The sequence below is a fragment of the Erpetoichthys calabaricus genome, chromosome 1, assembly GCF_900747795.2.
Source record: "Erpetoichthys calabaricus chromosome 1, fErpCal1.3, whole genome shotgun sequence".
Classification (NCBI taxonomy): Eukaryota; Metazoa; Chordata; class Cladistia; order Polypteriformes; family Polypteridae; genus Erpetoichthys; species Erpetoichthys calabaricus.
Genome location: NC_041394.2, coordinates 100,024,937 through 100,037,546, shown reverse-complemented (window position 1 = coordinate 100,037,546; position 12,610 = coordinate 100,024,937). Strand labels below are relative to the sequence as shown.

At 37.4% G+C, this 12,610-nt stretch overlaps 1 protein-coding gene across 1 annotated transcript; it reads right to left on the bottom strand.

Moving 5' to 3' along the window:
• On the bottom strand, nucleotides 1–5,555 carry LOC114653759 (toll-like receptor 5). Its single transcript, XM_028804260.2, has 2 exons — nucleotides 5,405–5,555; nucleotides 1–2,184 (listed from the first exon to the last, which is right to left on the bottom strand). Exon 2 carries the CDS (start codon nucleotides 2,177–2,179, stop codon nucleotides 269–271), a length of 1,911 nt encoding a protein of 636 aa, XP_028660093.1. The 5' UTR covers nucleotides 2,180–2,184; nucleotides 5,405–5,555; the 3' UTR covers nucleotides 1–268.
• Nucleotides 5,556–12,610: the final 7,055 nt, after the last annotated feature.

Sequence of the window (12,610 nt, the reverse complement as noted above, 5' to 3'; positions counted from 1 at the left end):
ATTTAACATATTTTTATTATGCTTTCAAACACATAGGCAATATATCATGTTAGTCATGCTTATGAAGAAATGTAGCAAAAATACAGTGCATGGTCCAAGGACCTAATAAAGCAAACTCAAATCATAATAAAAGCCATTGTCAATAAATATCAATAAATATACCCTATTATCAAATTAAAATATAAACCTGTTGATAATACTGAAATGCTGAAAATAGGTATTCTTAACAGACACCAATATACTAAATTATATCTGTCAATGCTAGCACCTACTGACAGTCTTCTTCTTGCAGAGAAGTAAGTGGCACTCCTTTAAGAGTTAATGGAAAAGCACAAGAAGTGTCTTCTGATGAGCCAGCAATTGTAACATTGGAATGTGGTAGCCAATTCACTAATGCCATCATCTCACAGGTGCAAACAAAAGGATTGCCACTGAGGCTTACTATTGTGAGGGATGGAAGGGGTTCAAAGACTGAAGGATGGAGTGTTAGTAAACTGTTGTTGGATAGACTGAGTGACTTCAGAGATTTAAGACTTAAGAACAGATTTGATGACAAAGAGCGTAAAAGGTTTCCAGAGAGGTCCAAGACATTAAGGGACTTAAGACCCTGGAAGATGTTTTTGGGCAGGTTTATGAGACCATTACTGCTTAGCTTGAGAAAAGCAAGTTGCTTCATATTATGAAAGATGTCCAAGCAAGAGCTAGACCTCCAGACTTCATTTAAAGAGTTGTGAGAGAGATCCAAAAAGTACAGTTGGCTGTCCGTGGGAAAAGCACTGGCTGTACATGTAGAGATTTTATTGTATGACATTATCAGATAACGGAGAGTATGGATTGTCAGTATGTCCTGAATGCCTCCTAAATCCTGCAATTGATTGAATGAAAGATCAACAAGAACTGCATTCTTGATCAGCTGATGAAGACCATAGGTGCTGCTGATCCGATTTTTTCCCAAAAGTAGATAGAGTAGGTTAGGGAGGCTGCTCATCGGGATCCTTGTCAAAGCATTATTGCGGAGATCTAATGTTTCTAAAGTATTAAGACCCACAAGAGCATTATACTGGATTGCTCCTATATGGTTTGACGAGAAATCTAAATAATTAACTGATGAAGACCTTAGGCTTTCAAAACTCTCTGCATAAATTTCCCCCAGCAGGTTGTTGGACAGGTTTAACATCTTAAGGTTTCCTAAACCATTGAACGCACCCTGATGAATTTTGTTAATTTTGTTGAAAGACAGATTTATTTTTTCAACATGTGACAAACCAACAAATAGAGAGGGATTTAACTCAAAAATGAAAGCTCTGGATAAGTCCAGTGAACGGACACTGTTTTTTGTGAGTCCAGTGAAGGTGCTGGCATCTGGATCTTTCAAATTGGAGAACCCAAAGTTCTTCCCAAGAATGCTGTGCTGCATTACCAGTTCGCTTATCTGGATTCCTGTGGAAATGTTAAAGAACTTCTCCACCCCAACAAGATTTAAAGGATTGGAAGATATATCCAAGACTTCAACACTAATACTATTTGAAATTGTGGGACAGTTCATAGTTGAATTATATGATAAATAATTAGAAGAAAGATCTAACTTAGATAAATGAAGCCCTTGAAGGTTGCGCAGATCTTCCCCACATATTTGACGGATCAAGTTGAGCTTCAAATCAATGTACTCAAGTGATTTGAGGCTATGGAAACTGGGATCAGGTCTAAGCCTTTTAATACGGTTCCCAGTCAGGATCAACTTCTGTAATGACACCAGTTCTCGAAAGTAGTTTCCTTCTAGTATACTTTCATTGAGACCAATACTATCAAGGTATAAAACTTGCAGCTTTTGCAGTCCCACAAATGCATCCTGGTGAATGACTGCATTCTTGTTTCCTCCCAGATCAAGGAACTTCAGGTTTGGAGCATTGATGAAAGCCCTGTCTCCAATGTAAACGCTTTTGGACTGTTGGTTTCCAGCTAACAGATTCTGTAGATTGGGTAGACATGAAGACAAGTGCAAACTGATGTTTCTGATATTGTTGAATGAAAGAAGAAGCACTTTAATCGACTGTGAGATCTCCGGCATGCTGGTTAATCTTTGGCCTTCATAACTGGCAACTGAATCATTATCATCAGTCCGGAGTGTCCTGATGCTGACCAGCCCAGCCAATAATAATGCTGTTGTGAGAAGTTGCATGGCCTCTGTAAAATAGTAAAAAATCATTTAAAACAAGAATACTTTACTTGCAATGTCTGTGTGAGGAATTTATTTAACTTGCAGAGGCAGAAATCACAAGACCGAAACATATACCAAAATAAAAGTGTGTGTATATGTGGTGCGTGTTTAATCTATAGATTAGAGGAACAAAAAAACAGGCAACACTATAATTTTATTTGAGATACCAAACAAGAAATTCTTTTTTTATTATTAAAAGCAGACAGAAATGTCAAGCAGCCCCCATCCTTAAATTACAAGGGTAAATCAAAAAGTAAAGGCAATTTGAAAATTACATGGCAATTGCAATGGATAGAACTGATACAATACAAAGTGTTTGTGATGACTTATGGGTAGTTTGAGCACACACAGCACAGGACTCTGCCATCAGTCTAGTTGAAGCCAAGGTCAAATGAACATGGACGCTCCGCTGTGGGATTGCACCATTGTTGAACAACACACTGTAGTGAGATTTCTTTGAGCAGAGTGAGTGAAACCTGCTGAAATTCACCAAAGGATATTGGCTTGTGCAGATCAGTACCCATCTTGTACAAATTTTACGGTACCCCAAGTCATCATGTACTATGGCATATGCAGATTCATAGCTGATATACAAATGTGAAGCAACAGCACAGGCCATAATCCATTGGTTTTCTCTGATGAAGGCATTCACCATGGCAATATGGACTTGTGTGAAACAATGTTGATGGTTGACCAGATCAAGCTTTGTCAGTTACACTTGTCTTCCCCGCTTCAGATCTTGTTACTCATTCATAAGCTTTTCGTTGAATCACGTTGTTTTCACTTCCTTACTGAATCAGCATCCTTCAGTGAATTTCAGCACGTTTAACTCTCTGCTCAAGAAATCTCACTTTGCTGCGTTGCTCAGCAATGGTGCAATCCTGCAGCAGAACACCCATGTTCACTTGACCTTTGCTTCAACTAGACTAATGACAGAGCGCTGTGCTGTGCATATTCAAACTACCCATATGCAATTGCAAAGTGTTTTGTCAGTTTCTATCGGTTGAGGTTACGGTGTAATTTTCAAATTGGTTTTACTCTTTGATTTACCCTTTTACATGGTGCCACCTGGTATCACATTTTGGCACTTGCATAAACAATTGTGACAAACCCAGAAACTTTAACATAACCAGTTGCAATGGTCAGGTTGCAAAATATAAAAAAAAGTGATTAAACTGTATTTCTTGTAAACCATTTGTTCAGATATGATAAGAAACATAGAAAAATAATGACAGTGGAGTTTTTCTCCCTTTTTTTTCTAAATGGTTTGAAGAATGTGGTGTAGAAACATGAGTAATGAGTAAGCTAATTTGTATTTTCCATATATTCTTGTTATTCTTTTTCTGGAAAGTGACAACTTGTTGCGTGTTTGCTCATTTGTTTTGTTTGTTTTTTTGTTATTTGAATATAATTTTGAATGTTATGTTATTAATTATGATATTGTTCTGTGTCTATTTTGCTTATTTAATATGGTGTTATTTATTTACTTTTCTATATTGCAATGTTTTTTGTTATTGGCCCTGTCTCCTTTATGTGAAACCCAAGCAGGTGGAGTCAACTAATGAGACAGCTGGAACACGGTCCTGAGCAAGTATTTAAGGAGATTTTATACATTTCACTTTTGTTTTTGCTGGTTCTTTTAGATTTTGGCCTTGTATTTTATTTTAGGAATCTATTGGATTTGTTTTCTTTTGGTTTGCCTCAGTGGCAAAACTATTTATGCTTTATTTTTGTTTCTACATTTTTTCTCATCTTTTAAAAAAATATTTGGGTTGGAGGTTTTTAACAGTCTTCTTTTTCTTCTTCTCATTTTGTGAATATTTTTGGACATTTGCTTTCTAAAAGTCTTAGCCCCATTTTGGGCCTGAGCAAGGTGGAAAGGCTGCTGTTTGTGAAGGGATTAGGTTGCCTCTGGTAAGGTCTGTTCTTGGGACCCAGACTTGAATTACAATTAGTCTAACCTTTTGTGGAGGCCTGTTCCTTTTTCTGTGCTTCATCGTGGCAAGAGCTCACAACAAAAGCACATAGTGTAGACATAGCCATTCCGATATCATTTGAAACTAATCCATCTATAGTGTGCACATGCAGCTAATATATCATCCTCTGAAAGATCAACAAGCTTGTCTTTGCTGACTAGATGCTTTGTTTTTTTTTTTTCACTTTCCTTATCAGCTTTGCCTGAATTAAGACCTGTTCTAATTAAGCTTGTCATGTCATTGTAATATTAATTAAAATACATTGCTAGTGTTTTAAACAATTTCATTATCCTCATAGCAAGATGATGCCTGCTTTCTATATGCAACAACAACATAAAGCAGCTGTTCTTGCGTATAGTGCTTGGTGTCCTCTATTGGTGCAGATTTTTATTCTAGCTAGTTTCAAAATGCAGTCTGTCATTTTACTCCCAGTTGTCCTCACTGTTTAATAGCTGGTCCTCTTTTATTCTTCTCCTATTCTGTACTCAGAAAACTGAATTTATAAGAAAAGTTTAAATGCTTAACTCTCTTATTATTTTCATATTAATTCACCTTTTTCTGTGGTGCTTACTCCTTAATTGTATCTTAATAATGGCACTTAATAATGATTAGATTAGGCATCTTCATAAATTACACTGAATGCTGAAAAGCTACTTCAACGTCACACCCACTAATGTACCCATTTGTAAATAAAGGATTAAATTACCAGAACACCTGAAAAGCAGAATGTAAATTATGATAATGAGGATGATGAAAATTAAAAAAAAAAAAAGAAAAGATAAAAAACCCACTAAATTATCTCCATGTAAAATAGATAAATGCTTGCCACGTTATAATAATAATTTAGCAAACTTAATTTTGTAATTAATGAATTAACACCAAAACCAAGAAACTGGGAAATACCAACTTTTTTAATTAAGGAAAGAGTGAAATTGAAGAAATTGGCTGGGAAGAAAACCTGCAGACACAGGGGGCTCAAGGACTGAACTTGAGAACCTTTGGCATAAAGTAATTCCAAACCATTTAGGATGATTTTTCCCATAGAAAATAAGAAAATGAACATCATTGGTATCCTCTGCTAAGCTAAACACTAAGCATTCAAAATGTAAAATACGCTGCACACTAGCAACATGTAATGACACCTTCCAATATTTCTTATAAATCTTTCACACTCACAGAATAGAGCAAGCAAAAATAAATTATACAGTACCTCTGTGTCGCAGGCAATGCTGAAGTGTTCAAGATGATTAGATGCAAAGGCACTGTATAACTCAAAGAAGTCATGAAAACAATATCTGACAGCTTGCTTTTTTAAATGTCACTGACATTTGATTAGCTCCTCCCTTACCTTTCTCCAATGAACTGCACATTTATTGCCAAATAGGGGAAGTGAAGGGGAAATCCCAGGTGAAGAGTGATGTTTGTTATTTCAAAAGGACCTAGCTAATGACGTTCAGGCTGGCTAATCAGCCCATAACTGGTTAAAACTAGTGGGAAATGCCACTACAACACAACTGATGGATTTGTAAACATGAACAATTTTTTATCAACATTTGTTGAAATATCATTAAAATTTAATTAATTTTGAATAATCCTATACACCAAGTACAGGCTCAGAGCACTGTAACAATTTTGTTTTCAGATGTCACAGCATATTTCAATTTTGTGACATCTTGTCAGAATCCACCATTCTGGCAGGTTATTTTGCTTAGGGAAGCACAGTGTGAATGGTAAGAGCATAGCATCACAAGGTTAGTGAGCCACAGTAAAATGGAAGTGTGCAGTTTTTCACATACTATAGATATAAAGCATTCACTGTTCTGAAACACTTACTGTGGTAATTTCGAAAAACAAAACACACTGGCACATACTGAAGAAGCCGTCCATCCATCCATTTTCCAACCCGCTGAATCCAAACACAGGGTCACAGGGGTCTGCTGGAGCCAATCCCAGCCAACACAGGGCAGGAACCAATCCCAGGCAGGGTGCCAACCCACCGCAGGACACACACACCCACACACCAAGCACACACTAGGGCCCATTTAGAGTCGCCAGACCACCTAACCTGCATGTCTTTGGACTGTGGGAGGAACCGGAGCGCCCAGAGGAAACCCACTCAGACACGGGGAGAACATGCAAACTCCACGCAGGGAGGACCCGGGAAGCGAACCCAGGTCCCCAGATCTCCCAACTGCGAGGCAGCAGCGCTACCTACTGCGCCACCCTACTGAAGAAGCCCTATTTCAAAATCTTATGGGATCAAGACAGTTGCAGATGATAGCCGATCTGGTCCTTGATCACTCTGTTCCTTTCCAATACATGTTACAGCCAATAACTTTATCATAATTCTTTAATAGTACAGGTTTTTACAAATTAGGTGTCATCTAAAGCTAGTCAAAGAGAAAAATGAGGGATGGACAAGACACTACAGACCTATGGTACAGGTGATGACATTGATTATATGCTTACCTGTGGGCAGTGTGTTGTAATAATAATAAAATAATTCATTACATTTATATAGCGCTTTTTCTCAGTACTCAAAGCGCTATCCACACAGGGAGGAACTGGGAAGCGAACCCACAATCTTCTTAATGCAAAGCAGCAGCACTACCACTGTGCCACCTGTGAGGAATGTTGTGGTTCAGACTGTTAAGCAGGGACATGGTACTCATGGGCAAACAGTTAACATGATATGCTGGAAATTAATTAAGGGTTCCCCAGTGTAGATTTCTATCCCACTGACTGATTCATTTATAAAGTGCCTTGTGATAGTGCATTCTGTTTACTGCAATATAAATATCAGGCCAGCATGGTTGAAATGAGCAGCCTTAAAGGGCATGTTCTGAAGCAATGTTGGGACTTCTGTATAATGTTGAAACTTCACAGTACTGAATACTTATACTTCCTTAACTTTTCTCTAAAGGATACATAAAAAAATAAAATTTGTTTTTAATTGGCATTCCTTAAATATATTAGGAGTATTGCCATGTGTAATGAATACATTGAAATTCTGAATTGTATGTGCGAGTGTTTCAACAAAGAGGTGAGCACAGTGCAGTACAATACAGCACCTGACACTTGGGTTCAAATCCCAGCCAAGTCACTTCTTCTCCACATCCATGTGAATTTTCTCCTGATAGTTTAATTTCTCTCCATATCCAAAAACATGCAATGTTCAGTGAAATGGAAGTCTAAATTAGACCAATACAAGAGGGCACAGGAGTACACTCTATGATGTACTGTCTTCTGGTTTTTACTTTGAACCTCATGTGACCAGGATTGTCACCGACTACCTGCAACCCTGTACGTGTAATACAGGTTGAGAAAAATGATGAATGGGTGGTAATATTGGCCAGGTGATGGACTGACCTCCCTTTCATGGCTGATTCATGCCGTGTGTCCAATGCTTCAGACATAGGTTCCCCGCAACATGAAAAATGGTTAATAAATGGATGAATACTAAAGTACACAACATCTTGAGCATGAACCATACACTTTATATAGCACCTGTCTAAGTTTACATCACCTTTTTTTTAAATTTTATTGATTTTATTGAAATCACACAACATTCCATACAAATAGATCAATTTTTACAAAAATAGGATCGAAAACAAATCAACCCCCACCACTGAAAAAGAGAGCATGGCCAGCAGAGTAAAACTTAAAGCTAGTAAAAATAAGTAAATAGATGAATTAATAAGTGAATAAAGATAAATGTAGAAGAAAAAGAAAAGGGGAGAGAATCTGCTTCCTCAGTGCGTTAAAAGCTTATTCTAAAAATGTTATTGATTAGATCCTGCCAGGTTTTTTAAAATTCCTGCACAAATCCTCTAAATGAGAATTTGTTTTTTTCCAGTTTCAAATAGTTTATAACATCAGTTACCCATTGACTTAAAAGAGGAGAGTTAGGATTCTTCCAGTTGAGCAAGATAAGTCTGCGTGCCAGTAGTGCAGTAAAGGCAATTACAGTTTGTTTGCCCTTCTCCACATTAAGCCAATGCTTCAGACAAAGGCTCCCCGCAACATGAAAAATGGTTAATTAAATGGATGGATACTAAAGTGCAGAACATCTTGAGCATGAACCATACACTTTATATAGCACCTGTCTGAGTTTACATCACTTTATATTATCCAAAACAATAGGAAGTAATCCATGCCCATATTCCAAAGACATGCACGTTAGCTTAATCTATGACACATGTGAGTCTGGGTATGAGCATGTCCTGCCATACACTTCCTTTCAAAGTTGGTCCCTACCTTGTGCCTGATAGTGCTTGGATAGGCTCTGGTCCCCATCACTCTAAAAAGAACTAAGCAGGTTATATAATGGATGGACCCACTTTGGAGAACAACAACTTAATGTACCCAACAGATACAACATGTTTACATTTTATATAAGTGATGTCATGAACATAAGGAGTTTGATAAAGTTGATAGCTCTTTTCATTAGCTAATAGCCAGCTTGTCTCACATCTTGTCCAGATACATTTTAAAACTTGTTAAGGTTTCTGCTTAAAAGGGTAACAGTAAGGTTAATTAACCTATTTAGAATTACACAATGAAGTTAAATGGTGACGGATACTGCAGCCATACCACATGCACTTCAGAACAGGTCATCCACCTGAAGCTAAGCATGTTTGGGCCTGGCCAGTACTTGGATGGGAGACCATCTAGGAAAAGCCTAAGTTGCTCCTGGAGGAAGTACTGATGAGGCCAGCAGGGGGTGAGCATCCTGTGGTCTAAATGTGGATCCCAATTCCCCTGTGCAGTGATGGGGACACTGTGCTGTAAAAATGGTGCCGTCCTTCATATGGGATGTGAAACTGAGGTCATGATTCACCGTGGTCATAAAAGATCCCCTGGCATCCTTCATAAAGAGTAGGGTGTATCTTGATGTCCTGGCTAAACTGCCCACCACAGCTTAGTCATTCTGGACCCCAATCATTACCTGTCTCTAATTCTCTCTCTCTCATCACTTCACCACCTAATAGCTAATGTGTGGTAGGCGTTGGTGCAAAATGGCTGCTGTTGCATTATCCAGGTGGATGATACACATTAGTGGTGGTTGAAGTGGCTCTCTTCTCATTGAAACACTCTTGAGTAGTGAAAAAAGTGCCGCTATATAGATGTAAAGAATTATTGTCTTGTTATTTGTTATTATCTTATTATTATCTTGTGCCTAGTAAAGCATTTGTAAGGAAAACTGATATTGTACAGTTTAAGAACTGGAGACATTTGGAACCTTATCCAAAGTGCTCCATTTTTTTATTTCACAATACAGTATGGAACTTATTTGTTGAGTAAATACTAAAGAAGTACCCTTTGAGTACAGAAAAGGGGAAAGTAAAAAAGCACATTTTGTGCTGACCCTGTATTTGTGACTGACAGGAAACCTTGTACAGTAAACACATGGGAAGACAGAGTGACAGCACACTTCCTTTGACAAATTAGGGGAACTGAATTTGGTAACATTGTGAAGGCAAGTTGCATCATTATATTGTGTGACGGAGGTTTGTTCTTCAGACTTTCTTTCTAGATTCCACATTGTTTTTTGCAACACAGACACATTAATGTTTAAAGCCTAAATGTATTCCTTACTTTACCCAAGGAAGAATGCTAGTTTTACATGTCTACTTTTTTTTTTTTTTTTTGCACATGAAGAACTGGTGAACTGCAATTGGAATACAACAGAAGGTCCATAAAAAGAGGTTTAATAATTACTAGCAGTTAATTACACATACGTTTAAATAGTAATAGTAATGATGTAAATGAGAAAATCTGTAAGATCTGCAAAGTTTAAATGTTTATGATGTAAAAATATTCCATCTTCTCATTCTTGTTAGTATTAGGGTTGGGGGAGCTAAATTTAACCAATCAGGGATGGGGCATCATAGTCACTTAGGCTGGCAAGCATATTATTGTTACCTAAAAAAAACACACACAGAAAGTAGAACCTGCAGACTCCACGTAGACACTGTTTGATTCAAACTTGTTCCCCTGGAATTGTGGGGAAGAAGCACTAACTGTTACTAACTCTGCTACTATGCTGCCTTGCATGAAATTTACTTGAACAAATGAAGAGAATGTATTGTGAGGTAAAGCTATCATGCGATCTGTGCAATTTTTAGCGCATAAGAGCATAAGCAGTTTGACAGATAAGACAAGCTCATTCAGTCTATCGAAATGGTTTGATTATTAGTTAACAGCTGTGTTTTCGTAATATTTCATCCAAAGATTTTTTCAAAACTGTCAGTGTTTCTTCTTCAACTACATACTGTAAATTGGTGATTTGTTCCAGATTCCCACAGCACATAATGTAAATAACTGCTTCCTGGTTTTAGTGTTAAATGCACTCTCTCTTAATTTCCACAAGCATCCTCAAGTATGTGGTTCACAATTTAAATTGGATTGGATCACATATATCAATGCCTTTGAGAATATTGAAGACCTATTTACGTTCTCAGGCAGCCTTCTCTTTTCAGACTTAGGAGGTTTTATTTCCTTAACCTTAAGAACAGGACATGCCATTCAGTCCAGAGATGCACTTGGTTGCTGTCCTCTGCTATGTTTCTTTTGTTCAATTATTCTTCCGCTTAGGAGGTGGCTGTTGTAAGTCAAAAATGCAGTCATACTTAGCTGTCTCATTGTCTCAGTATTAGATTAATTGTAACAATTAGAATGCATAAATGCAGTGCTCAACAATATGTGTTTGTTGCATTTTTTTCACCAACATCAAATATTATTCATGTTTAAATAATTCTGATATAGATTTAAAATTAAAAGCGCAGCATGAATTATAAAATGAACTGCACTTACTGTATCATGAATGGTGTGTGCTGTAAACTGGGCACTACTTCTATTTATTTGTATGTGCTGTTGAGAAGTAAAGTTTTCAGGTTTTGTAACCATTACATTAGATGGAGCAGAGTAGGAGACAGCTGGTGACAGTGGATCACAGAACCTAGGGGTAAACAGACAGCACTGTTCGCAGTTGTTGATGTTGCTGATACTGTAGGTTCCAGGAAAAAAGAACAGGCATACTGGCCAGGATAAATGAAGGATTCATACCCAGTCAAGAGGCCACAATGGATTGACTGGGCGAACAGGCTTACCGGGAGCAGTTCATTCCCCCACATTACAGGTGGCAATGTTCTTCAAGGCTGGACCAGATTAAGACACCTGCAGGGTGACATGGGAATTGGAGTTGAGGTGTTTGGATTCTGCCAGAGTATGCTGCTGGGAGAGGACTGCCCTGGTTTCCACAGAAATACTCCAGATGACCTGGACAGGAGACTAGAAGCAGTTCCCGAGTTTAGTTTATAAAGAAAGCTCTTTGCCTAACTTTGAATCAGAGTTTGGAGGCAGTGGGCAACGCCCTTTTGGAAGAGGAATGAGGAATTGTGAATGTATCATTTTTCTTGTGATTGTAAGTGGATGGTGTTTTGTCTGTAATTGTGATGGATATTGGGATATTGCAGTGTCTGTGGTTTGGGGCTCAGTGACACCCCCTAGTGGTTACAACACAGATTCCCCATTTTCACGCTGCTCTATTATTTTTCACCTTCTCCAGTAACTCTATGGCCTTTTACTTTTCCCCACCTTGCTAGCCATTGTAAGTTGAGGGATACCTGTATCCTGGTCAGCAAAACTACAGATATGGTCTCATTAGTGCTTTATACAGTTCAAACATAACATCCCTTTGATTTATATTCTAAACGTTTTGTAATATAACCTAGATATTTATTTGCTTTAGTAATTGCTCTTGTACATAAACAGTCTTATGACCTGTAGACTCTAACTTGGGAATGCAAAGTCTAAAATTGCACAAACATAAAAAAACACTGCATTCTGAAACCTGCTTAATTCAAATAGATGGGTTTAAAAATACTATGTTACTGAACAAATAATATAAATCAATTATTCAAATAATACATTGTGCATTAAATTATTCAAAAAAGAATCAAGTCCTTTTTTGATCAGTGTGAAATATTTATGAATTGAATTCACAAATCAGTCTTCATCAAGTAGTATATTTAACTACAGTTCCTCAGAAAGAGAATAAAACATACAAAAGCCAAAAAACTGTAAGATAAACATGAAAATACTTCACACTACCACCAACTGCACCTGAATAAGATTCTTTAATACCAATTAAGAGTGAAATGGAGAAAAAAACATATGGGAACTACAGGTATTCATACAGTACTGTACATACCATTGTTGCTTACGTACCTTTATAAATATCACTTTTCAAGAGGAATCTATGCTTTTCAGTCCATTTATTTAGTTTAGACTTTGATCGAGGACTACATACAACTGATGAAAAACACAAAAAGAAATATAGGGAGAAGCTCGAATATTCTGTTGTAAGTCCCGCTAGGATGAAGCAATCTGAACCAAAAAACTATGCTATATA

What these genes read in the sequence shown, in the direction of transcription:
- LOC114653759 (XM_028804260.2), bottom strand. Translation starts at nt 2,179, where the DNA reads ATGCAACTTCTCACAACAGCATTATTATTGGCTGGGCTGGTCAGCATC.